Source organism: Salvelinus alpinus, chromosome 28, assembly GCF_045679555.1.
Source record: "Salvelinus alpinus chromosome 28, SLU_Salpinus.1, whole genome shotgun sequence".
Classification (NCBI taxonomy): Eukaryota; Metazoa; Chordata; class Actinopteri; order Salmoniformes; family Salmonidae; genus Salvelinus; species Salvelinus alpinus.
In genome coordinates, this window is record NC_092113.1 from 12,606,963 (window position 1) to 12,632,978 (window position 26,016).

General features: G+C 43.5%; 1 protein-coding gene across 4 annotated transcripts in view; it reads right to left on the reverse strand.

The window, feature by feature from the left end:
* Window positions 1-26,016, reverse strand: part of LOC139557207 (kazrin-like) — a 350,504-nt gene that overhangs the window by 228,477 nt on the left and 96,011 nt on the right. For 3 of the 4 annotated variants that reach the window (XM_071371696.1, XM_071371697.1, XM_071371701.1), the window contains exon 3: window positions 2,133-2,343. In XM_071371696.1, the coding sequence (XP_071227797.1) occupies window positions 2,133-2,343 (211 nt within the window). Of the gene's footprint in view, window positions 1-2,132; window positions 2,795-26,016 lie in introns of those variants that run through there. The other variant, XM_071371698.1, reaches the window with a different exon arrangement.

Consider the following 26,016-nt stretch of genomic DNA (forward strand, 5'->3'; position numbering starts at 1 on the left):
ATATGTATCACTACACTCACCGTTGTTCGATATAGAATATCCACATTTGTATGATACTGTATGTGTATGGAATTGGAGGACCCGTGCAAAGGTGGCAGTGTGCAGTAGTGAATCCCCAGGCGCTAGCCGGCTAGCAGGGTCGTCACAGTGAACCAACAGTCTTCCCCACACACTTCCTTCCCCTCTGCGATAACTAGTGATGAATTAAACCCCCTTTTTACACAACTCACCAACCAATGTTCATAACTCAGGCTAGGAAGAGAGGATTATAGGAAGAGGGGAGGAGAACAAGAGAGGGCAATGGAAGAGTTAAGACACAGTCCACGTACACAATACTATCGCCCCTTCAACAGTAATACTCAATCAAATTAACTAAAACCATTTAATTGTACTGCACATGGAGACGTTTTTAACTGCTATACAAGATTATAACAGAAATTCCGAAAGGTATTGTTTAATTGTGAGTAAAATCCCCAGTAATCATATTTCTGTTTAATAAATGAGCATGCTTGTGGTCTCTCAGCTGAGCAGTGAAGAGACATTCCCATTCAAGTCAATTGGAGTCCATTTCTATGGTGAGGCCTCTATGAGGGAGGGTGACATCACCATTTAAACACGCCCGGCGGAATGCTTGTTGTCACTTTCAGAGGCACCTTTCTCACACACACACACACACACACACACACACACACACACACACACACACACACACACACACACACACACACACACACACACACACACACACACACACACACACACACACACACACACACACACACACACACACACACACGCATATATTCCTCTCCCTCCCACACACACATATCCACCTCACACACACACACACACACACACACACACACACACACACACACACACACACACACACACACACACACACACACACACACACACACACACACACACGCACACGCACACACGCACACACGCACACACGCACACACACACACACGAGCTGACAGAAATAACTGAATAACAAAGTGACAGCAGAGTCCATTCAAAACAATGCTGACACACGACCAAAGCATTCCAGGCAGGCACAGCGGAGTCTGTGTCAACGGTGTGTGCCTCGCCACTGCCAGAATGTACACACACACACACACACACACGGTGAGTGATACAGAACATGTAGAGTCAATAAACTTTGAACAAAACTTCAGGCAATGAAAAATAAAGACTTGTTCCATTGAATAGACAAAATAGTAATGCAGGACAATGAAGACAAATTTTTCACCATGTAACAGAATTTGTCTTTCAGTTCACTAAGATTTTGGGAACTGGCTGTGACTGAGAGTGGAAAGTCTGACCTACAGAACACTGCCAATAGCATGATGGAACATATTCCTTCAGGGAGAGTTCATTGCTACTGTAGCTTCCAGGCAAGGAAACAGCAGGAGCGTGTGCGTGTGCGTGCGCGTGTGTGTTCGAGGGGTGGATGGGACATAGCAACGCATCCACATGCTCTCAACCCAGCCACACCGTAAACAAAGCCAAGATAGGGCAAACACACACACACATTCTGCAGCATGGGCAGCCATTCAAACAGTACTTGGAAACAGTAACCCTCAGCAACCCTCACAACCCCCCCCCCCCCCCCCCCCTCACACCAGAGTGAGAGATCCATTGCCCAGCTTGGGGAATGTATTGAACCAGCTAGTGCCAGCAGAGAAAGTAGAGAGTATGAGTATGGAAGGGAGGGTACTCACTTGCCACTCTCCCCCCACCCTTCTCTCCACCACTACCCCTCCAAAGTGCACCACTCCTGCTCTCCAGGGTTCAAATGGAGGGGTTAATTATTTAACAGTGAGGGAGATGTGAGTGGACATCAAACAGTGGATTGACCCCCGCTCCTCTCTCTGGTCCATCCCATTTGTAGCCAACTGTCACCCCTTCCTTCTCCCCCCCAAACACCAACATTACACACACATACTATAAATCCTCAAAGGCACAGACACTCTCTCTTAAACTGTGAGTCAAGGCTTTTTCACCCATATAAGGACACACACACACAAACACACACACGTGAAGCAGCGTACACATGAGACAATTACACGCACACTCATTCTCTTCCCTCTCTCACACACTCTCTCTCAGTCCGTCTCTGTTACCATGGTGGTGGTGGTGGCGGATGTGTTGTTGGTGGTGGTTCTCTATTGGGGGGTCACGCTCCCGGTCGGCGGCCCCCAGCTCGGCCAGCCTGCGGCTGGTGGCCGTCAGCTCAGAGCGCAGGTTGGTCACCTCCTGGCTGGCCGACTGGACTGCCCCTTCGATCCTCTGGGCCAGCTGCTTGTCGTCATCCATCATTTTCAGGATTTTGGCCTGAGGAGGGAATCCAAACAGGAGGGTGTCATGCTGTTGTCAAGTTGACCATGTCCAGGAACAAAATGAAACTGTATCGTGTCTTCGGTTGTATTCCTCCGCACTGCTCTACTAGACTATTTTCTTAAGAAAAAACTGCGAGTAAAATCCTTCAGAAGCAGTGTGTCCTTTTCCTCAAATTAGCTAAGGGGAAATGTTCAGTGTAACTGTTATCCTCTGTGGTGCATGTGCGAGTCTGAGTGTGTGTGTGTGTGTGTGAGAGAGAGAGAGTTCTTTAACAGAATGAGATAGAGAGTGTGTGTGTGAGAGAGAGAGTGGAAGAGCGAGTCAGAGAGGAACAGAGAGAGGAAGAGAGAGGGAGAGAGAGAGAGAGAGAGAGAGGAACAGAGAGAGTGTGTCTGTGAGAGAGAGAGAGCAGGCACTCCCTCTGTGAAATGTGCTCCCTGCAGCTGACTGCTGAAAGGACACAGAGCACTGGGAGATGACAAGCACCTTTTTAAATGGACTGTACCAAGTCCAGGGAAACCATGGGGGGGGGGGGGGGGGGGTAGTGCTGCTGCATGGACTTTTGGTGTCAGCCGCATGGACTTTTCCCTTACGAGGTTTTAGCTCGTTGTCTTTGACAGTAAGGAAAAGCAGAACTCACATCTGCTAAGGCCTAAATCCTTGTGAGAGAATCTGGTGAGAGAATAATTTCTTGAAGAAGGAATAATAAATATGGGGGGACAACAAAGAGCGTTGCATAGTCACCAGTTCCCAAATGAATTCTCCTTACTCAGGCTGAGGCTTTGTCTGGTGTAGCTTGCAGCTGGCTTTTGTCCTGCAGTGTTAATGTGTCAGTGTCACAGTCCTCTGGATCTCATGTGTTAGTGGCTGAGTGAGCAAAACTAGAAGCTTATTAATTGGGGCAATATATAGAATGTGTTAGATAGAAATGTACTGTGTAAATCTGACATGATTATTTTCTAATAAATAATAACTTTAAAAAAAATAAAGTTACATGAAATATTGATCTCTAAAGGACAGAGAAACATGTACTGTACTGTATGTTACGATATATTTCTATAAGAAAGATCCATAAGAATGTTTTCCTGGAGAAGCCTCTGCTCTCTCGCTTTCCCCCACTTCCTTATATTCTTCTCTTCGCCTCTCCGCACTTCTACCCCTAATTTCTTCCGTTCATTTAAGCGAGGAATAAAATACTACAAATACAGGAAACAGCTGCAATGACTAACACCTGCTTTGAGATCTGAGGGTAATTGATCATGTTGAAAAGCATTTTTTCCCTTCCAATGCAACAGAGTTCATACATACAGTACAGTACATCATACAGTTGATCAACATATCTGCAGCAATTGTATCAAAAGAAGTTGTGTTTTACAGATTGCAGCTTCAAACTTTCAATTTCAGTCACAACTGTAACTGAAGATATTTTGATTGATTTGCTTTTAAATGCTAAATGTTTCACATACATCTAAAGCATTTTGAAAGACAAGCAGACAGATAGAAATTGGTTCAATTTCAAGTGTTAAACAGACTTGTTGTTGAGAAAACTCATTCACAATGGTTTTGATATGAAATTGAGGATTAAAAAGAGTGATAGGACAGCAAACAGTAGAGATCAACTCAAACCGAAAAAAAATTATAAATGGTTACATGTTTACTTTCACTGTATTTTGGAAGATGTTAAATGACCAAGCTTGACTGGCAGGTTAAAGCTGTCAGGCTGGCTGTGTAATGAAAATCCCCAGCACATACAGTGGCAAAGTGGTTTCCTTTATACGGTACAAACATGCCACACACACACACACACACACACACACACACACACACACACACACACACACACACACACACACACACACACACACACACACACACACACACACACACACACACACACACACACACACACACACACACACACACACACACACACACAGACTTACATAAACACACGTTCTTACAAACACATTGAACACACACACACATTCAAGGTCATGGTCAGTTTAAATGGTTTCCTTCTTTTTTCATCAACGCTACATTTCCTCTCTGTTTGAGTAGTACCCCGGCCACCTGAACACACTACACAGTGTGTGTGTGTGTGTGTGTGTGTGTGTGTGTGTGTGTGTGTGTGTGTGTGTGTGTGTGTGTGTGTGTGTGTGTGTGTGTGTGTGTGTGTGTGTGTGTGTGTGTGTGTGTGTGTGTGTGTGTGTGTGTGTGTGTGTGTGTGTGTGTGTGTGTGTGTGTGTGTGTGTGTGCGTGCGTGTGTGTGTGTGTCCACTGCAGAGTGTTACCACAGCAGGCCACCTCATCACCAACAACACAACATGTGTCACATTTTCCCCAAGTTTGCAATTGCACACTCCACGTCATGGATATAAAGGCATCCCAGCTAGCATATTTGGTTCCCTGGATGTTCTGGAACGTTGAGTGGGGAATTATATGGCATTTGACAAATAAGAGATTATCTGCCTCCAATCCACACATAAGTAGTAAATTGCTTGAATGGGCTGTCATAGTAGCCAATTTCCCACAACAAGCTACAGTATTCATATAGTAGTCAAATAAAACACAGTGGCACCGCAATAACGTCCATTGGTTACTGTCTACTGGGATTCATAATGTCAACTTTGACACTTTTCCGGCTGTGTCATAAGTGGAACTCATCCAATGTGTAGAAGTACAACAGCTGTGGTATCAATATCATACAGTTGAAGTCGGAAATTTACATACACTTTGGTTGGAGTCATTAAAACTCGTTTTTCAACCTCTCCACAAATTTCTTGTTAACAAACTATAGTTTTGGCAAGTCGGTTAGGACATCTATTTTGTGCATGACACAAGTCATTTTACCAACAATTGTTTACAGACAGATTAATTAATTTATAATTCACTGTATCACAATTCCAGTGGGTCAGAAGTTTACATACACTAAGTTGACTGTGCCTTTAAACAGCTTGGAAAATTCCAGAAAATTATGTCATGGCTTTAGAAGCTTCTGATTGACATCATTTGCTAGTTGACATCATTTGAGTCAATTGGAGGTGTACCTGTGGATGTATTTCAAGGTCTACCTTCAAACTTAGTGCCTCTTTGCTTGACATCATGGGAAAATTAAAAGAAATCAGCCAAGACCTCAGAAAAAAATGGAAACATCCACAAGTTTGGTTCATCCTTGGGAGCAATTTCCAAAAGGCCTGAAGGTACCACGTTCATCTGTACAAACAATAGCACGCAAGTATAAACACCATGGAACAACACAGCCGTCATACCGCTCAGGAAGGAGACGCGTTCTGTCTCTTAGAGATGAACGTACTTTGGTGCGAAAAGTGCAAATCAATCCCAGAACAACAGCAAAGGACCTTGTGAAGATGCTGGAGGAAACAGGTACAAAAGTATCTATATCCACAGTAAAGTTAGTCCTATATCGACATAACCTGAAAGGCCGCTCAGCAAGGAAGAAGCCACTGCTCCAAAACAGTCATAAAAAGCCAGACTATGGTTTGCAACTGCACATGGGGACAAAGATCGTACTTTTTGGAGAAATGTCCTCTGGTCTGATGACACAATAATATAACTGTTTGGCCATAATGACCATCGTTATGTTAGGAGGAAAAAGGGGGATGCTTGCAAGCCGAAGAACACCATCCCAACCGTGAAGCACAGGGGTGGCAGCATCATGTTGTGGGGATGCTTTGCTGCAGGAGGGACTGGTGCACTTCACAAAATAGATAGCATCATGATGAGGGAAAGGTATGTGGATATATGGAAGCAACATCTCAAGACATCAGTCAGGAAGTTAAAGCTTGGTCGCAAATGGGTCTTCCAAATGGACAATAACCCCAAGCAAACTTCCAAAGTTGTGGCAAAATGGCTTAAGGACAACAAAGTCAAGGTATTGGAGTGGCCATCACAAAGCCCCGACCTCAATCCTATAGAAAATTTGTGGGCAGAACTGAAAAAGCGCGTGCGAGCAAGGAGGCCTACAAACCTGACTCAGTTACACCAGCTCTGTCAGAAGGAATGGGCCAAAATTCACCCAAGTTATTGTGGGAAGCTTGTGGAAGGCTACCTGAAACATTTGACCCAAGATAAACAATTTAAAGGCAATGCTACCAAATACTAATTGAGTGTATGTAAACTTCTGACCCACTGGGAATGTGATTAAATAAATAAAAGCTGAAATAAATCATTCTCTCTACTATTCTGACGTTTCACATTCTTAAAATAAAGTGGTGATCCTAACTGACCTAAGACAGGGAATTTTGTACGAGGATTAAATGTCAGGAATTGTGAAAAACTGAGTTTAAATATATTTGGCTAAGGTGTATGTAAACTTCCGACTTCAACTGTATACCCTGTGAACATCTGCCTTATGGCATGTGTGATACAGTATGTTATTATAGAGTGACAACATTACACCCCACAGATCGACCCCATATAAACTACAACAACAGACACGGACAGTTACAGTCACAGTCCGACTGCTCATCCATCTGTCCAGTAAGACACACCAGACACCCTCCTGCTCTGTAAATTAACATACCTCCGGGCGTTATTTATAGATGACCCCCTCAGCCATGTATGACACATTACTCATTATTGAGAGAGACCGAGAAAGAAAGAGAGACGGGGGGAGAGAGAGTAAAGAGAGAGAAAAAAATTGAGGGAGAGGGGGGAGGGAGAGAGATTAGAGAGAGAGAGAGAACATTTGAGAGAGAAAGAGATAGCAGAGAGGGAGAGAGAGTAGAGAGAGAGAACATTTTAGAGAGAATGAGAGAGGGGAGGGAGAGGGAGTAGAGCGAGAGAGAGAAAACATTTCATAGAGAAAGAGAGAGGGGGAGGGAGAGGGAGAGGGATATACTGAGAGGTTAATAAACAATAACCCGACCCAGATGAGTCCGTCCTCATTAATTAGGCTGAAATTCATCTCACGTCCGGTTGGTGTCATGGAGCCTTGGACCCTTCTGGGTAATCAACGTGAGAGAGGGGGTAGGAAGTGGGGAAATGCACTCGACCCCTGAACCCAATGCAGAGCAGACATCCCCTGGGGGGGATCTGAAGTGGTCTGGTTGGGGACACTGGAGCAGAGCTGGACACAGCGGCCGAATAGGATCAGTAACTGGGCGGCGTGCGGGGGTTGTCATTAGCACATGAATAGAGCTAAGGAGGTATAAGTGCAGTGCAGTGGAGTGGAGGTTGGAACGAAGGCTGCCTCTGTCCTGTCCTGCTAGTCTTGTCAGACGTACAGACAGGGGCTCAATGTGGGCAGTGGACCACAGCTCTGACTCACCAAAGATGCACATTGTTCAGAGGACACCTATAACCTTATAGCTGAGACACTGGCTCCATTTAATTATTATTATTATATGGAAGACATGTACATATGTTTCTGTGTCCTGCAAAACTGTTATGGGGTTTAAGCATGGAGAACCAAGGTCCAGCCTGGTCCAACATCAGATAGCCCAACTTACAGTGGCAAAGCTATCCTGAGTTACGGTTGGGCATTCACATGTGGAAATGTGGTTTTGATTAAAAAACAAATACTTGCCATGTTTACTTTTTAGGACAAGCCTCGGCAATGCTTGTTTAGCAGTGGACATGCTTCTAAGCACATACAGTGAGTGGACTGTGGCAATCCCTCATTTAGAGACTACCTTTGAAGGAAGAAAACTAAGCCGTCCAGCAAGCTGTAATGGTGAAATTGTGTTTCTACTCAAGACTGGGTAGTCTGGGCATTACAGTCAAGGTCGAGGCTGAGGAGAGAATTCAACCTGAATGTAAAGATATGCACAGGCCACTGATTTCTCACACGTACAGTTCAGGGATATTCAACACCTCTGCAATGCAGCCTCTGCCTGAACTGCCAAAAAATCCCCTGCACTTTAATCTTATCTGAAAATTCAAGTTACTGCTTTTGAAAAGAAATTACCACACAGCCATTGCTTGTGACATGAAATATATCTATATTCAAAGCGGAGCAATTGCCATCGGACTCCAGAGGAGGAAATTGTGGGCAAATTGCAGTTTGCACTATTTAAATTTTTTTGGTCGCTGAATGTTGTCTTCTCTGCTGTCATCTTATCTTAGGAAAAATAAGGCCAGGTGAAAAGTGTTTTCTGCAAACTCACAGCGACACAAAAAAAGAGAATGAGAGAGAGCGGGAGCGGGAGAGAGAGAGAGAGAAAGACTTTAAGAACAGGAAAGAGGTTTTCTACCACCTTTTTTAATGTACAGTGCATTCAGAAAGTATTCAGAACCCTTGACTTTTTCCACATTTTGTTACGTTACAGCCTTATCCTAAAATGGATTAAATAAAAAACAATCCCGATCAATCTACACATAAAACCCCATAATGACAAAGTGAAAACAGGTTATTTTCACTTATTCAGACCCTTTGCTATGAGACATCGAAATTGAGCTCAGGCGCATCCTTTTTCGATTGAACATCCTTGAGATGTTTCTACAACTCGATTGGAGTCCACCTGTGGTAAATTCAATTGATTGGACATGATTTAGAAAGGCACACGCCTGTCTATATAACATCCCAGAGTTGACAGTGCATGTCAGTGCAAAAACCAAGCCATGAGGTCGAAGGAATTGTTCGTAGAGCTCCGAGACAGTATTGTGTTGAGGCACAGATCTAGGGAAGGGTACCAAGAGGGTTCCTGCAGCATTGAAGGTGCCCCAAAACACAGTGGCCTCCATCATTCTTGAATGGAACAAATTTGGAACCACTAAGACTCTTCCTAGAGCTGGCCGTCTGGCCAAACTGAACAATCGGGGGAGAAGGGCCTTGGTCACTGTGGTGACCAAGAACCCGATGGTCACTCTGACAGAGCTCCAGAGTTCCTCTGTGGGAGAACCTTCCAGAAGGACAACCATCTCTGCAGCACTCCACCAATCAGGATGACCAGACGGAAGCCACTCCTCAGTAAAAGACACGTCTGCCCGCTTGGAGTTTGTCAAAAGGCACCCAAAGGACTCTCAGACCATGAGTAACAAGATTCTCTGGTCTGATGAAACCAAGATTGAACTCTTTGGCCTGAATGCCAAGCATCACATCCGGAGGAAACCTGGCACCATCCCTACGATGAAGCATGGTGGTGGCAGCATCATGCTGTAGGGATGTTTTTCAGCGGCAGAGACTGGGAGACTTGTCAGGATTAAGGGAAAGATGAACGGAGCAAAGTACAGAGAGATCCTTGATGAAAACCTGCTTCAGAGCGCTCAGGACCTCAGACTAGAGCGAAGGTTCACCTTCGAATAGGACAACAATCCTTAGCACACAGCAAAGACAATGCAGGTGTGGCTTTGGGTCAAGTCTCGGAATGTCCTTGAGTGGCCCAACCAGAGCCCAGACTTGAACCCTATCGAACATCTCTGAGAGACCTGAAAGAGGTCTGAAAATAGATGTGCAGTGATGCTCCCCATTCAACCTGACAGAGCTTGAGAGGATATGCAGAGAAGAATGGGAGAAACTCCCCAAATACAGGTGTGCCAAGCTTTGTAGCGTCATACCCAATAAGACTTGAGGCTGTAATCTCTGCCAAAGGTGCTTCAACAAAGTACTGAGTAAAGGGTCTGAATATTTATGTAAATGTGATATTTCTGGTATTATTTTATTTATTTTTGCAAAAATGTAACAAAAAACTGTTTTTGCTTTGTCATGTGTGTAATTTGATTAGGGGAAAAAAACATTTAATAGGTTTCAGAATAAGGCTGTAACGTAACAAAATGTGGAAAAAGTCAAGGTGTGTGAATACTTTCCGAATGCACTGTATGTATTCATAATGCTTGTCCTCTGCCATGTTGATTATATAAAATAAAATTGACTTAAATACAGAATTACCATGAAAATGGTGTGTTATTTTCATTTCATTATTAATTAACGTTCCGCTGGTTTTGCTTCCTGGCATTTAATCTACATATTCAGCATTTAATTACTAATGATATAGAAAAATCAACAACAGCATGCTCAGTTGTTCATGGCTCTATATTTACGAATATGAAAAATTTACAAAATGCAGCCTAACGAGCTTAACTTGGTGTGAGTAAGCAATTATGCTTCAATACTGTTGAAATAAATAGGTAGTATTGAGGGCCATAGATAAATAGGCAGTATTAGTAAATCCCTCATAAGTCTTATTGAAATGGAAAATGTTAATTGTTTTGGAAAAAGAATGAAACAGATGATAAAAATAAATGATCTAATCTTCAAAGTTATAATAAGCAGGGGCTAACTCTCTCAAATCTGTAAATTGAAATGAATAACTTTCACATTCACTGGTTTGCACCGTTAAATGTGGGGCCTAAATGCAGCTAATTTAAGTCAATTTTGCTCAATTCAATTGGCTGTTAGTAGCAGTGTTGGGGCGTAGTGTACTACATGTAGTTCAACTAGTAATTTAACTACATATTGTAGTAGTTTGGTGATGGTTGAACTAAATTAAAATCTTGGTAGTGTTTTCAGTAGTTAATTACTTTTTTTTGCCATGTAGCGGTGTAGCTGGAACTACAAACTACAATATTTTGGCTAAAATAAAAAAATTTGCAAAATGTAAGATCCCACTGATTTTCAATGTGGAAATTTGGGTAATATTTGGTTGAGACATTAATCAATGAGGTTTCAACCTATATTCACTCACTCAAAAACAGCCAGAAGTTTGTTGAAATACCAATGTGTTATCACTGCACTTTCAACCATTTAAAAGCACAACAAAGTTAAAATGGGAATACGTTGTGAGACATTTTGTATTTATACAACATTTGTGTATGTTATCACTGTGCTAATAGCACGACAAAATTACCTTGATTGCAGTTGAGATTAGGCTACATTAAAAGTACATAGTACAGTGCCAGAAAGTATTCACACCCCTTGACTTTTTCCACATTTTGTTGTGTTACAGCCTGAATGTATTACATTGAGATTTTGTGTCACTGATCTACACACAACACCCCATAATGTCAAAGTGTAATTATGTTTTTCTAAGTTACATTTTTTAAATTAAAAATTAAAAGCTGAAATGTCTTCAGTCAATAAGTATTCAACCCCTTTGTTATGGCCTGAATAAGTTCAGGAGTAGAAAATGCTTAACAAGTCACATAATAAGATGCATGGACTCACTCAGTGTGCAATAATAGTGTTTAACATGATTTTTGAATGACTGATCGCTGTACCCCACACATAAGATCCCTCAGTCGAGCAGTGAATTTCAAACACAGATTCAACCACAAAGATCAGGAAGGTTTTTCAAAGCCTTGCAAAGAAGGGCACCTATTGGAATATCCCTTTGAGCATGGTGAAGTTATTAATTACAGTTTGGATGGTGTATCAATACACCCAGTCACTACAAAGATACAGGTGTCCTTCCTAACTCCGTTGCTGGAGGGGAAGGAAACTGCTCAGGGATGTCACCATGAGGCCAATGGTGACTTTTAATCAGTTGCAGAGTTTAATGGCTGTGAAGGGAGAAAACTGTGGATGGATCAATATCATTGTAGTTACTCCACAATATTAACCTAAATGACAGAGTGAAAATAAGGAAACCTGTACAGAATAAAAAATATTCCAAAACATGCATCCTGTTCGCAATAAGGCACTAAAGTATAACTGCAAAAAATATGGCAAAGAAATTAACTTGAAGCCCTGAATACAAAGCGTAATGTTTGGGGCAAATCCAACACAACACATCATTGAGTACCACTCTTCATATTTTCAAGCATGGTGGTTGCTGCATCATGTTATGGGTATGCTTGTCATCGACAAGAACTAGTGAGTTTTTGGGGGATAAAACGGAATAGAGCTAAGCACATGCAAAGTCCTAGAGGAAACCCTGGTTCAGTCTGCTTTCCTACAGACACTGGGAGACAAATTCACCTATCAGCAGGACAGTTACCTAAAACACAAGGCAAAATATACAGTGGAGTTGCTTACCAAGACAACATTGTATGTTCCTGAGTGGCAGAGTTACAGTTTTGACTTAAATCGGATCGAAAATCTATGGCAAGACTTGAAAATGACTGAATAGCAATGATTAACAACCAACTTCACAGAGCTTGAATAATTTTAAAAAGCTAATATTGTACAATCCAGGCGTGCAAAGCTCTTAGAGACTTACCTAGAATGATTCACAGTTGTAATAGGTGCCAAAGGTGATTCTAACATATCAGTCGTGTGAATACTTGTGTAAATTAGATATTTCTGTATTTCAAATTAATTTGCAAAAATGTCTAAAAACATGTTTTCACTTTTTCATTATGGGCTTTTGTGTGTAGATGGGTGAAAAAATAATATGTAATCCATTGTGAATTCAGGCTGTAACACAGCAAAATGTGGAATAAGTCAAGGGGTATGAATACTTTCTGAAGGCACTGTACATAGTTTTACAGCTGCACCATTGAGAGCATCTTGACTGGCTGCATCACTGCTTGGTATGGCAACTGCACCGCCCTCGAACGCAGGGCGCTACAGAGGGTGGTGCAGACGACCCATTACATCACTGGGGCCGAGATCCCTGCCATCCAGGAGCTCTATACCAGGCGGTGTCAGAGGAAGGTCCAGAAAATTGTCAAAGATCCCAACCACCCAAGCCATAGACTATTCACTCTGCTACCACACGTCAAGCGGTACCAGAGCGCCAAGTCTGGGACCAAAAGGCACCTGAACAGCACAACCCCCAAGCCATAAGACTGCTGAACAGTTCATAAAATGGCTGCCCACATATACACACACACAAAACACACATGCTTATTGACGCCATACACACACATACACACACTATCCACGCAGGCTGCTGCTACACTGTTATCTATCCTGATTGCCTAGTCACTTTAACCCCAAATTACATGTACATATTACATCAACCCTGCACATTGACCCAGTACCGTTACTCCTTGAATATACTGTAGCGTCATTACTGTTATTTATTGTGTTACCATTTTCAAATTTATTTGCACATTTTCGTACTTTTTTACTCTGCATTGTTGGGAAAGGGCTCGTAAGTTGTTGGGAAAGGGCTCTTGTATTCGCCACATGTGACAAATAACATTTGACTTGATTTGCAAGTGATCATTGCTGTTTGAGATTCTGCACAGATTATTATAGCAATTCTGAATATCTCCAGAGACCTGCGGCCTTTGCATGCTATCTTGAACATGCACCGCTTTCTATGATTACATTAGAAGACATTTATAGTTAGGCTGCTATAGGCTAAGCTCAAAATGTGGCCATGGACGTGTTTCTCATCTTAAAGTTGAATAAATGCTGTTAGGCCTAGTCTGTAGGATAGCTTTAACTTTAGGATATTAACTGTATTACAAAAGTAATATTGAAATGTGTTTGGTTCTCAATGCAACCAAATATAAAAATGTGAAGGAAATGTATATTTTGTGCCACTGACTTGCCACTGAGTCTGGCTTCAATTCCAGTTTGTCATCATTGTATCTTAATTCCCATCAATGCTTCTTTGGGACCCCTCTTAGTGCAGCCTTAAGTGTATATGATACCACACAGGAGGATGGGCATTACAGCTGTACTAAAGATGATGTCTCCCCGTTGGCCGTCTTGCGAATGTGACTTATGGGAACGTTTGGGGACTTATGAGGACATACCTGACATGAGGGGACATTAGGGCTTTGAGGAAGGGATCGGAGGGAAGGTTTATCCAAGTGGAGTTGCACTAGGCAAGGGAGACCTCTTATTCCTTAGAATGGGAAGATTGTCTGTGTGTCAACACACGCTTGTTTGTTCGACCCAGTCTTTGTATTTATTGCAGAGCTCAAGGTACAATGGCTGACAGCAAGCAAGGACAGCAGAGACATCAATACCCACTCGGTGGGACTTGTTTGTTGTTAACACCGGTTGCTCTCCTCACTGGGGCAACATTATAGTACTTGACCTCTGAGAAAAAAAAAGAGACAGTGGCATGTGGCTTTTCAGTCAAATTGAAACTAGCCTACTACTCCGGACGGCCAGCTCTAGGAAGAGTCTTGGTGGTTCCAAACTTCTTCCATTTAAGAATGATGAAGGCCACTGTGTTCTTGGGGACCTTCAATGCTACAGACATTTTTTGGTACCCTTCCCCAGATCTGTATCTTGACACAATCCTGTCTCGGAGCTCTACGGACAATTTCTTTGACCTCATGGCTTTTTGTTTTTTTGCTCTGACATGCACTGTCAAATGTGGGACCTTATATAGACAGGTGTGTGCCTTTCCAAATCATGTCCAATCAATTGAATTTACTACAGGAGGACTCCAATGAAGTTGTAGAAACATCTCAAGGATGATCAATGGAAACAGGATGCACCTGAGCTCGATTTCGAGTCTCATAGCAAAGGGTTTGAATACTTATATAAATACGGTATATCTGTTTTACATTCTTATAAATTTGCAAAAATGTATAAAAAACTGTCTTTGCTTTGTCATTATGGGATATTTTGTGTGTAGAGTGATGAGGGATGAGGGATTTGTGTCTGTGGTGTGTGTGTGTGTGTGTGTGTGTGTGTGTGTGTGTGTGTGTGTGTGTGTGTGTGTGTGTGTGTGTGTGTGTGTGTGTGTGTGTGTGTGTGTGTGTGTGTGCGTGTGCGCGCGTGTGTGTGTGCGCGTGTGTGTGTGTTTGTGTCTTCTCTGGCCTGAGAGGCTGTTTCTGTCTTCTCTGCTCAGTATTCAGAGGCCGTAGCACGTAACGATTGAAAGGCCCTCAGTGTCACGCCCTGACCTACTACACCATAGAGAAACAATGGCTCTCTATGGTCAGGGCGTGACACTGAGGGCCTTTCAATCGTTACGTTACGTGCATGTGCACCACGTAGTCACGTTTCGTTGTTTCTTTATTGTTTTTGTTGTGCGGTTCACTTACTTTAATAAAAAGATGTGGAACCCAGATCACGCTGCACGTTGGTCCGAGTATGCTTATTAACGAATATCATTGACAGAATATCCCACCACAACAGAACCAAGCAGCGTCCCAAGAAGGAGAAGGTATCCTGGACTTGGGAGGAGATATTGGATGGGAAGGGATCTTGGACTTGGGAGGAAATCCTGGCAGGACAGGATCGCATTCCTTGGCGGCAGACGCAAGGAGAAAAGGGAGGACAGCGACGACGCCGGGCTTCGCGGCCACATGGAAAGCCCCCAAAAAAGCCCCACATTTTTTTTGGGGGGGGGGGGGGGGGCATAAGGGGTGGTAGGCGGAGCCGAGGAGTGAACCAGAGCCAGTCTGGGAGAAGAGGGACAAACTGGAGGAGAGTAAACAGAGAGAGTCAGAGACCGTCAGTGAGTGGATGGAGGTATTGGAGGAGAAAGAATGGAGAGAGTTGTTGAGTTGGTGGAAGATGCACGACATTTGCCCTAAGGAGCGTGTTATCAATTTAATGCCACCTGAGTCAGCTCCCCGTACTCGTCCTGAGGAGCGTGCTATTAGTCTGGTGAAATCTGTGCCGGCTCCACGCACCAGGTCTCCAGTACGCATCCACAGCCCAGTAAGTCCTGTGCCAGCTCTCCACACTCGCCTTGAGGAGCGTGTCATTTGTCCGGCGCCATGTGTGCCGGCTTTACGCACCAGGTCTCCAGTGCGCCTCCACAGCCCAGTACGTCCTGTGCCAGCTCCCCGCACGAAGTGTGTCATTGTTCCAGTACAATTTGTGCCGGCTCTACGCACCAGGTCTCCAGTCCACCTCCACAGCCCAGTACGTCCTGTGTCAGCTCCTCGCACTTGCCGTGCGAAGTGTGTCATCAAACCGGTACAATTGATGCCGGCAATACACACCATATCTCCAGTACGCCTCCCCAGTCAGGTACGTCCTGTACCTGCTCCAGGCACTAAGCCTCCAGCAACGGTTCACAGTTCAGAGCCGCCAGCGACGATTTCCATACCAGAGCTTCCGGCGACAATGCCCAGTCCAGAGCTTCCGGCGACAGACGGTTCCCAGTCCAGAGCTTTCCCGGCGACGGTTCTCAGTCCAGAGCTTCCGGCGACGGTTCACAGTCCAGAGCTTCCGGCGACGGTTCACAGTCCAGAGCTTCTGGCGACGGTTCACAGTCCGGAACCTCCTGCGACGGTCCACAGTCCGGAACCTCCTACGACGGTCCACAGTCCGGAACCTCCTACGACGGTCCACAGTCCGGAACCTCCTACGACGGTCCACAGTCCGGAACCTCCTGCGACGGTCCACAGTCCGGAACCTCCTGCGACGGTCCACAGTCCGGAACCTCCTACGACGGTCCACAGTCCGGAAGCTCCTACGACGGTCCACAGTCCAGAATCTCCTGCGGGGGTCCACAGTCCGGAACCTCCTGCGACGGTCCACAGTCCGGAACCTCCTGCAACGGTCCACAGTCTGCAACCTCCTGCGACGGTCCACGTTCCGGAACCTCCAGCGAGGGTCAACAGTCCGGAGCTTCCAGGCAAGGCGTCCAGTCCAGCTCCAGGGCAGGAGCCTTCCTCTGCGCCAGTGCCCAGTCCAGGAAGCGTCCAGTCCCGCTCCATGGCAGGAGCCTTCCTCTGCGCCGATGCACAGTCCAGGCACGGTGTCTAGTCCCGCTCCATGGCGGGAGCCTTCCTCAGCGCCGGTGTCCAGTCCAAACACGGCGTCCAGTCCTGCTCCATGGCCGGAGTCTTCTTCTGCGCCGGTGCTCAGTCCAGATACGGCGTCCAGTCCCGCTCCATGGCAGGAGCCTTCCTCTGCACCGATGTCCAGGCCAAGGCTGGTGTCCAGTCCCGCTCCATGGCAGGAGCCTTCCTTGACACCGAAGTCCAGTCCAGGCACAGTGTTCAGCCTGGTCCATGGCTGGATCCGCGGGATGAGCGGGTTCTTCGGCCCGCACTAGAGCTGCCACCAAGGCTGGCGGATCCGCGAGCGGAGTGGGTACTTCGCCCCGCACCGGAGCCGCCACCGACACTAATCAGCCCCCCTACCCTCCCCATTTTGTTTCAGGTTTTGCGGCCGGAGTCCGCACCTTTGGGGGGGTGGGTACTGTCACGCCCTGACCAAAGAGAACCATTGTTTCTCTATGGTGTTGTAGGTCAGGGCGTAACTGGGGGTTATTCTAGTTGATTATTTCTATGTGGGGTTCTAGTTAATTTTTTCTATGTTGGTGATTTGTATGATTCCCAATTAGAGGCAGCTGGTAATCGTTGTCTCTAATTGGGGATCATATTTAAGTAGTTATTGTTCCCACCTGTGTTTGTGGGATATTATTTTGTGTTTTTGCATGTGCACCACGTAGTCACGTTTCGTTGTTTCTTTATTGTTTTTGTTGTGCGGTTCACTTACTTTAATAAAAAGATGTGGAACCCAGATCACGCTGCGCGTTGGTCCGAGTATGCTTCCAACGAATATCGTGACACTCAGTTTATGTGCTTGGGCTGACGCTGCCTGGTTGGCAAGTTTTATGCATCCGATAATACTAACAAGACCAACTGTGTCATAGGGATAGAATATTCTATATACACCATTACATGCCAACTTGCTCAGGCAACTAATGAGGTTTCAAGTCACAAGAGTTATATCTGTTAAATTAGATCTTGCAACGTTTCGACAGTGTGCTGAAGAGTTTGTGGTGCATTTCAAATTATATTGCCATGTTGTATTGGAGAAACAATACAATTCATACAATTGAATCATACAATCATACATTTCTTCACATGCAATTGAAGCACCATACCACTGTTATTATGATCATGTACAGAAGAGGTGATAATGACATATGACATACAGTAGCTACTAGCTACATGTAGTAGTGTAATATCCCAATAGGGTATGCCTCCAGCAGATACCTTTTCACTCCACAGATGCTGTGAGTCATACGAGATGAGACAGGATGTCGAATGATACCAGAGAGGATGGTGCGTTACCGCCACCAACAGCAATGTTGGTGAAATTGCATATAGAATAAATAGACGCTACTTACTAGCTAGCCACTACCTACCTAGCGCTAGTAGGTAGATGCTAGCTTGCCACTAGGCTACTAGCTAGTGACAGCTAAAGGACAAGCAACAGTGGTTGTAATGATTTTTTACATTATTAACATTGTAACGTTAGTTGAACGCGGAACGAGGAAGAGCTTGGTTTTGTTGTTTTGAACAAGTTTGTTTATTGTTTTGAAAGTGTATTGGAAAGTTCTTAGTAGCTAGCTAACTTTTTAGTTTGGATCCCGCGACGCAGTTGGCATCAGTTGCTGGGACTGCTAGCCTCTGTCCAGTTGTACTGCCAACCAAGGACGGGTCTGAGGAGCTATTTGGGCTTGCAGCTAGCCTAGCGGTCAAGCTAGCGGGGTTAACTTGAGGGCTTGAACGCAGCCCGCTACGCGGTTAGCCATTGTGGCTGGGACTGCGGATTGTCTCAGGTTTGTGGCTGTCTAGATCCCTGCTGTTTGTTGTTTTCAATCTTCAATCTCTGTCTGGAACTGCGATGAGTAACAGAGTAACTAGCCTACGTTGCTAGCTACCATGACAAAGACCAAAGCCGGCAGGAGTACCGTCCCTATCACACGTGAAGGATCTTTTAAACTAACAAAAAGAGATCTGCAAGTAGTTGTTACAACAACAAGAAAATAGCTTCAAGTGTTTTGTCTAAATACTGGTGGATTCAACTAATAAACTAATGGACGACCTGACCAGAGAGGTCCAGGTCCTGAAGAACAGTTTGCAGTTCTCCCAGGGTCAGCTCGATGAGTTGAAACAGGAGAACAGCAAGATGACAGCAATCTGTAAGTCAATGAGAAAGGACATCAGTTCTGTGTGTGAATCCATGACAACAATAATGGATAAATCTTGAGGGACAATCAAGGTAATATGGTTGTGGACGGAATTGCAGATTCTCCACGAGACCTGGACGGAGTCTGAGGAATAAGCGAGGGGAATGATCTCTGAGAAATTGAAGATGGACCACAGGAAGATTGAGGTGAAGCGCACCCACTGGACTGGAAAACCCATCACCGGCCCAGGTGACAGGCCCAGGCCAATAGGTTCCTGAGGTTCAAAGACAAGGTAGCTAATCTGTAAAGAGCCAAGAACTTGAGAGGAACGTATGTCTTCCTCAACAAGGACTATTCTGAAGCTGTGAGCCAGAAGAGGAAAGAACTAATCCCAGCCATGAAAGTCGCCTGAGCGTGTGGGGACATTGCTTACATCCGATACGACAGGCTCATTGTCCACCCTCCCTCCCAGAAGCCTGGAGGGGATGAGAGAGCCAAGCCTATGGGTGCGCAGCTTCAACCCTGCAGCACGCACACAATTGATTAATGAACTGCTGAATGTATATTTTTTTCTCTTGCTTTGTTTGCTCTTTTCAGTATTATGTCTATCTCTGATAAGATAGCTATAGTGGGGCAAAAAAGTATTTAGTCAGCCACCAATTGTGCAAGTTCTCGCACTTAAAAAGATGAGAGAGGCCTGTAATTTTCATCATAGGTACACTTCAACTGACAGACAAAATGTGAAAAAGAAATCCTGAAAATCACACTGTAGGATTTTTAATGAATTTATTTGCAAATTATGGTGGAAAATAAGTATTTGGTCAATAACAAAAGTTTATCTCAATACTTTGTTATATACCCTTTGTTGGCAATGACAGAGGTCAAACGTTTTCTGTAAGTTTTCACAAGGTTTTCACACACTGTTGCTGGTATTTTGGCCCATTCCTCCATGCAGATCTCCTCTAGAGCAGTGATGTTTTGGGGCTGTTGCTGGGCAACACGGACTTTCAACTCCCTCCAAAGATTTTCTATGGGGTTGAGATCTGGAGACTGGCTAGGCCACTCCAGGACCTTGAAATGCTTCTTACGAAGCCACTCCTTCGTTGCCCGGGTGGTGTGTTTGGGATCATTGTCATGCTGAAAGACCCAGCCACCTTTCATCTTCAATGCCCTTGCTGATGGAAGGAGGTTTTCACTCAAAATCTCACGATACATGGCCCCATTCATTCTTTCCTTTACACGGATCAGTCGTCCTGGTCCCTTTGCAGAAAAACAGCCCCAAAGCATGATGTTTCCACCCCCATGCTTCACAGTAGGTATGGTGTTCTTTGGATGCAACTCAGCATTCTTTGTCCTCCAAACACGACGAGTTGAGTTTTTACCAAAAAGTTCTATTTTGGTTTCATCTGACCATATGACATTCTCCCAATCTTCTTCTGGATCATCCAAATGCTATCTAGCAAACTTCAGACGGGCCTGGACATGTACTGGCTTAACTTCTTGCAACTATAGGGGGTGCTGTTCTGCATTAGCATATTTGGGTCTCCAAATTAAACTGCCTCGTGCTAAATTCTTGATCGTACAATATGCATATTATTGTTATTATTGGATAGAAAACACCTTCTAGTTTCTATAGAAGTTGGAATTTTGTCTCTGAGTGGTACAGAACAATATCTACAGCACTTTTCATGACAGGGGTCAGATTTCAGAATTTTTTACCCCTGATCTGGAGTCTGTTTTTAAGGCGACAGTGAATGCTATGAAGAAACCGACACTGCCTACGTCTTCCTCTGGGTGTCTGTACGTCATCACGTTTTGAATGGAGTCTATTGCACAATCCCAGCCCATATAAAACCACAAAACGTGGGACTACCTTTCTCTCTCTCCGCGCGCCACAAGCAAGATAGGCATCGGACCTGCCTCATTCCAAATCGTTGTTTAACTAGTTAGATTTCTCCGGTCATGTTTTCAGTCGTTATAGTTGTTAAAAACATCATAATGTAGTTAATTTGAACCGTTTTATAGCAATTTATATCCGTTTAGTGCGATTTTGAGGAATTTCTTTGTCGTGCCCTTTTTAGCTTTGGAAACGTTTCGGGGTGTCGGTCGTTGGTGGTGGACATTTCGAAGGACAGAGGACATCTATCGACCAAAAGACGTTTATAACATAGAAAGGATACATTGCCCAAGAATATGATGGAAGAACAGCTCAAAGTAAGCAATATTTAATATGATAAATTGTTGTTCTGTCGAAATATTTTAAACGCATATTTCGCCATTTTGTTTGTTATCGCGTCACTTGGCGAACCCTGTATTGAAAAGTAAGGATAATTTTAAAAATGTAAGTCAGCGGTTGCATTAAGAACTAATTTGTCTTTCGATTCCTGTCAACCCTGTATTTTTTTGTCAAGTATATGATTAGCTTTCAATTAAACTAGATCACTCTGATAGATGACGTCAGACATATTGAGGCTTGATTTCCTAGTATTTTTATTGTGTAACCACGGTTTTGTATGGCTAAATATGCACCTTTTCGAACAAACTGTATATGTATGTTGTAAAATGATGTTACAGGAGTGTCATCTGAAGAATTCTGAGAAGGTTAGTGAAAAAATTAATATATTTTGGCGGTGATTACGTTATAGCGCTCTTTGGCTGGAATCGATGCTCTGGTAACGTTTGCACATGTGGTATGCTAACTTATCGATTTATTGTGTTTTCGCTGAAAAACGCTTAGAAAATCTGAAATATGGTCTGAAATCACAAGAACTGGGTCTTTCCATTGCTATGCTTTGTCTATTTTTATGAAATGTTTTATGATGAGTAAATTGGTCATACACGTTGCTCTATCTAGTAATTCTAGTCGATTTGTGATGGTCGGTGCAATTGTAAACTGTGATTTCTACCTGAAATATGCACTTTTTTCTAACAACACCTATCCTATACCATAAATATGTTATCAGACTGTCATCTGAAGAGGTTTTTTATAGGTTATTGGCTATCAATATCTTAGTTTAGCCGAATTGGTGATAGCACCTGAAGGAGTAAGAAACTGATGGAGTTAGAAAAGTGGTGTATTTTGCTAACGTGTTTAGCTAATAGATTTACATATTGTGTCTTCCCTGTAAAACATTTGAAAAATCTGAAATGGTGGCTTTATTCACAAGATCTGTATCTTTCATCTGGTGTCTTGGACTTGTGATTTAATGATATTTAGATGCTACTATCTACTTGTGAAGCTATGCTAGCTATGCTAATCAGTGTGTGGGGGGGGTGGGGGGTGATCCCGGACCCGGGGTAGAGGCTCGTGAAAGGTTAAGCAGGGGGACACGTCTGGCACTGCAGGATTTGAGTCCCTGGCGGCGTAGTGTGTTACTGATGGTAGGCTTTGTTACTTTGGTCCCAGCTCTCTGCAGGTCATTCACTAGGTCCCCCCGTGTGGTTCTGGGATTTTTGCTCACCGTTCTTGTGATCATTTTGACCCCACGGGGTGAGATCTTGCATGGAGCCCCAGATCGAGGGAGATTATCAGTGGTCTTGTATGTCTTCCATTTCCTAATAATTGCTCCCACAGTTGTTTTCTTCAAACCAAGCTGCTTACCTATTGTAGATTCAGTCTTCCCAGCCTGGTGCAGGTCTACAATTTTGTTTCTGGTGTCCTTTGACAGCTCTTTGGTCTTGGCCATAGTGGAGTTTGGAGTGTGACTGTTTGAGGTTGTGGACAGGTGTCTTTTATACTGATAACAAGTTCAAACTGGTGCCATTAATACAGGTAACGAGTGGAGGACAGAGGAGCCTCTTAAAGAAGAAGTTACAGGTCTGTGAGAGCCAGAAATCTTGCTTGTTTGTAGGTGACCAAATACTTATTTTCCACCATAATTTGCAAATAAATTCATAAAAAATCCTACAATGTGATTTTCTGGATTTTTTTCCCTCGTTTTGTCTGTCATAGTTGAAGTGTACCTATGTTGAAAATTACAGGCCTCTCTCATCTTTTAAAGTGGGAGAACTTGCACAATTGGTGGCTGACTAAATACCTTTTTGCCCCACTGTATATATGTAGCCTTAGAAATAAGGTTCATGAAATCAATAACTTGCTAACATCATATAACATTCATATATTAGCCATTTCTGAGACGGACTTAGATAATTCATTTGATTATACAGCAGGTCTACTTTCTTGGGGACCTGAATATTGACTGGTTTTCATCAAGCTGTCAACTCAAACATGTATCAATCATATTTTTACTAATACTGTAGAACTTTATTCTAAAGCTGTATCCGTACCCATTGGATGCAGTGATCCCAATGTAGTGGCTATATCCAGGAAAGCAAAAATTCCAACAGCTGGGCCTAAAATAGTGTATTAGAGATCATACAAAAGATTTTAGTGTGACTCTCATGTGGATGATGTTAAAAATATTTGTTGGTCGGATGTGATTAAAGAGGAGTATCCAGACATTGCACTTATTGGCATTTATGAAATTGCTTCTTCCAATTATTGATAAACATACACCTGTTAAGAAACTGACTCTTAGAACTGTTAAGGCTCCATGGATTGATGAGGAATTGAAACACTTTATGGTTGAAAGAGATGGGGCAAAAGGAGTGGCTAATAAGTCTGGCTGCACATCTGACTGGCTGTCTCTACAAATTGCGAAATTTACTCAACAAAAAGAAGAAGAAACTGTATTTTGAAGCCAAGATCAATGACGTAAAGAATGATGGTGTAACGACGGGTGAGTGAAATGAATGAGGAGTCAACTGCAGAGAGCGAAATGTACGGGAAAACGCTTTAATGTCCTTCGAAAAACGTAACAGGTCCAAACATGGGTGAATGCCCAAAACACTGGCGCTACACAAACCCCAAAACCTTGTTACAAACACTGGACAGCGAAACCCAAAAACAGACACCACACGTAACAACTAAATAAGCCCGCACAAACACTAGCGGGCAAAACAAACCTAAATAGTACCCATCCCAAAACCCCAACAAGGAACAGGTGAAAACAATTAGACAGACATAAACAAAAAGGATAAAGGGATCGGTGGCAGCTAGTAGACCGGCGACGACGACCGCCGAGCGCAACCCGAACAGGAAGGGGAGCCACCTTCGGTAGTATTCGTGACAGATGGTAAAAAACTTTGGAGTGCATTAAATTAAATTATGGGCAGAAAGACAAATTCAACTCCATCTTTCATCGAATCAGATGGCTTTTTCAACACAAAACCATTTGATGTTGCCAATTATTTTAATGATTACTTAATTGGCAAAGTGGGCAAACTTAGGCAGGAAATGCCAACAACGAACATTGAGCCATTGTATTCATGCATAAAAAAACGAATGATGAAAGAAAAGCACTGCAAGTTTGAATTTTGTAAAGTTAACGTGGGAGAGGTGGGAAAATGATTGTTATCGATCAATAATGACAAACCTCCTGGCATTGACAACGTAGATGGAAAGCTACTGAGGATGGTAGCTGACTCTATAGCCACTCCTATCTGTCATATCTTTCATCTGAGCCTAGAGGAAAGTCTTTGTCCTCAGGCCTGGAGAGAAGCCAAAGTAATTCCGCTACCCAAGAATGGTAAAGCAGCCCTCAATGGTTCTAACAGCAGACCTATAAGCTTGCTTCCAGCTCTTAGCAAACTGTAGGAAAAAATTGTGTTTGACAAAATACATTGCTATTTCTCTGTAAGCAAACAGACTTCCGGCATGTTTATAGAGAAGGGCACTCAACAGCACTGACACAAATTACTAATGATCGGTTAAAAGAAAGTGAAAATAAGAAGATTGTGGGAGCTGTACTGTTAGATTTCAGTGCAGCATTTGATATTATTGAGCATAACCTGTTGTTGAAAAAAATTGTGTTTTGGCTTTTCAACCTCTGCCAGTGGATTCAGAGCTATCTATCTAATAGAACTCAAAGGGTTTCCTTTCATGGAAGCTTCTCTAATGTCAGACATGTCAAATGTGGTGTACTGCAGGGCAGCTCTCTAGGCCCTACTTGTTTCTATTTTTACCAATGACCTGCCACTGGCATTAAACAAAGCATGTGTGTCCGTGTATGCTGATGATTCAACCATATACGCATCAGCAACCACAGCTAATGGCGTCACTGAAACCCTAACAAAGTTTTGGAATGGGTGGCCAGTAATAAACTGGTCCTGAACATCTCTAAAACTAAGAGCATTGTATTTGGTACAAATCATTCCCTTTCTAGACCTCAGCTGAATCTGGTAATGAATTGTGTGGCTGTTGAACAAGTTGAGGAGACTAAATTACTTGGTGTTACCTTAGATTGTAAACTGTCGTGGTCAAAACATATAGATTCAGTGGTTGTAACGATGGGGAGAGGTCTGGCTATAGTAAAGAGATGCTCTGATTTTTTGACACCATACTCCAAAAAACAAGTTCTGCAGTCTCTAGTTTTGTCTAATCGTGATTATTGTCCAGTCGTGTGGTCCAGTGCTGCAAGGAAAGACCTAGTTAACCTGCAGCTGGCCCAGAACAGAGAAGCACGTCTTGCTCTTCATTATAATCAGAGGGCTGCTATAAATACTATGCCAGCCTCTCTTGGCTAAGAGTTGAGGAGAGACTGACTGCATCACTTCTTCTTTTTATAAGAAACATTAATGTGTTGAAAATTTCAAATTGTTTGCATAGTCAACTTACGCATAGCTCTGACACACACACTTACCCCATCAGACATGCCACCAGGGGTCTTTTCACAGTCCCCAAATCCGGAACAAATTCAAGAAAGCATACAGTATTATATAGAACCATTATTGCATGGAACTCCATTCCATCTCATATTGCTCAAATAAACAGAAAACCTGTTTTCAGAAAACAGATAAAGCAACAACTAACGGCACAACGCCTCTCCCTATTTGACCTAGATAGTTTGTCTGTTTGCATTTATATTTTGGCTATGTGTGCCTTTAAAAAAAAGAATTATGTAGTTCTGTC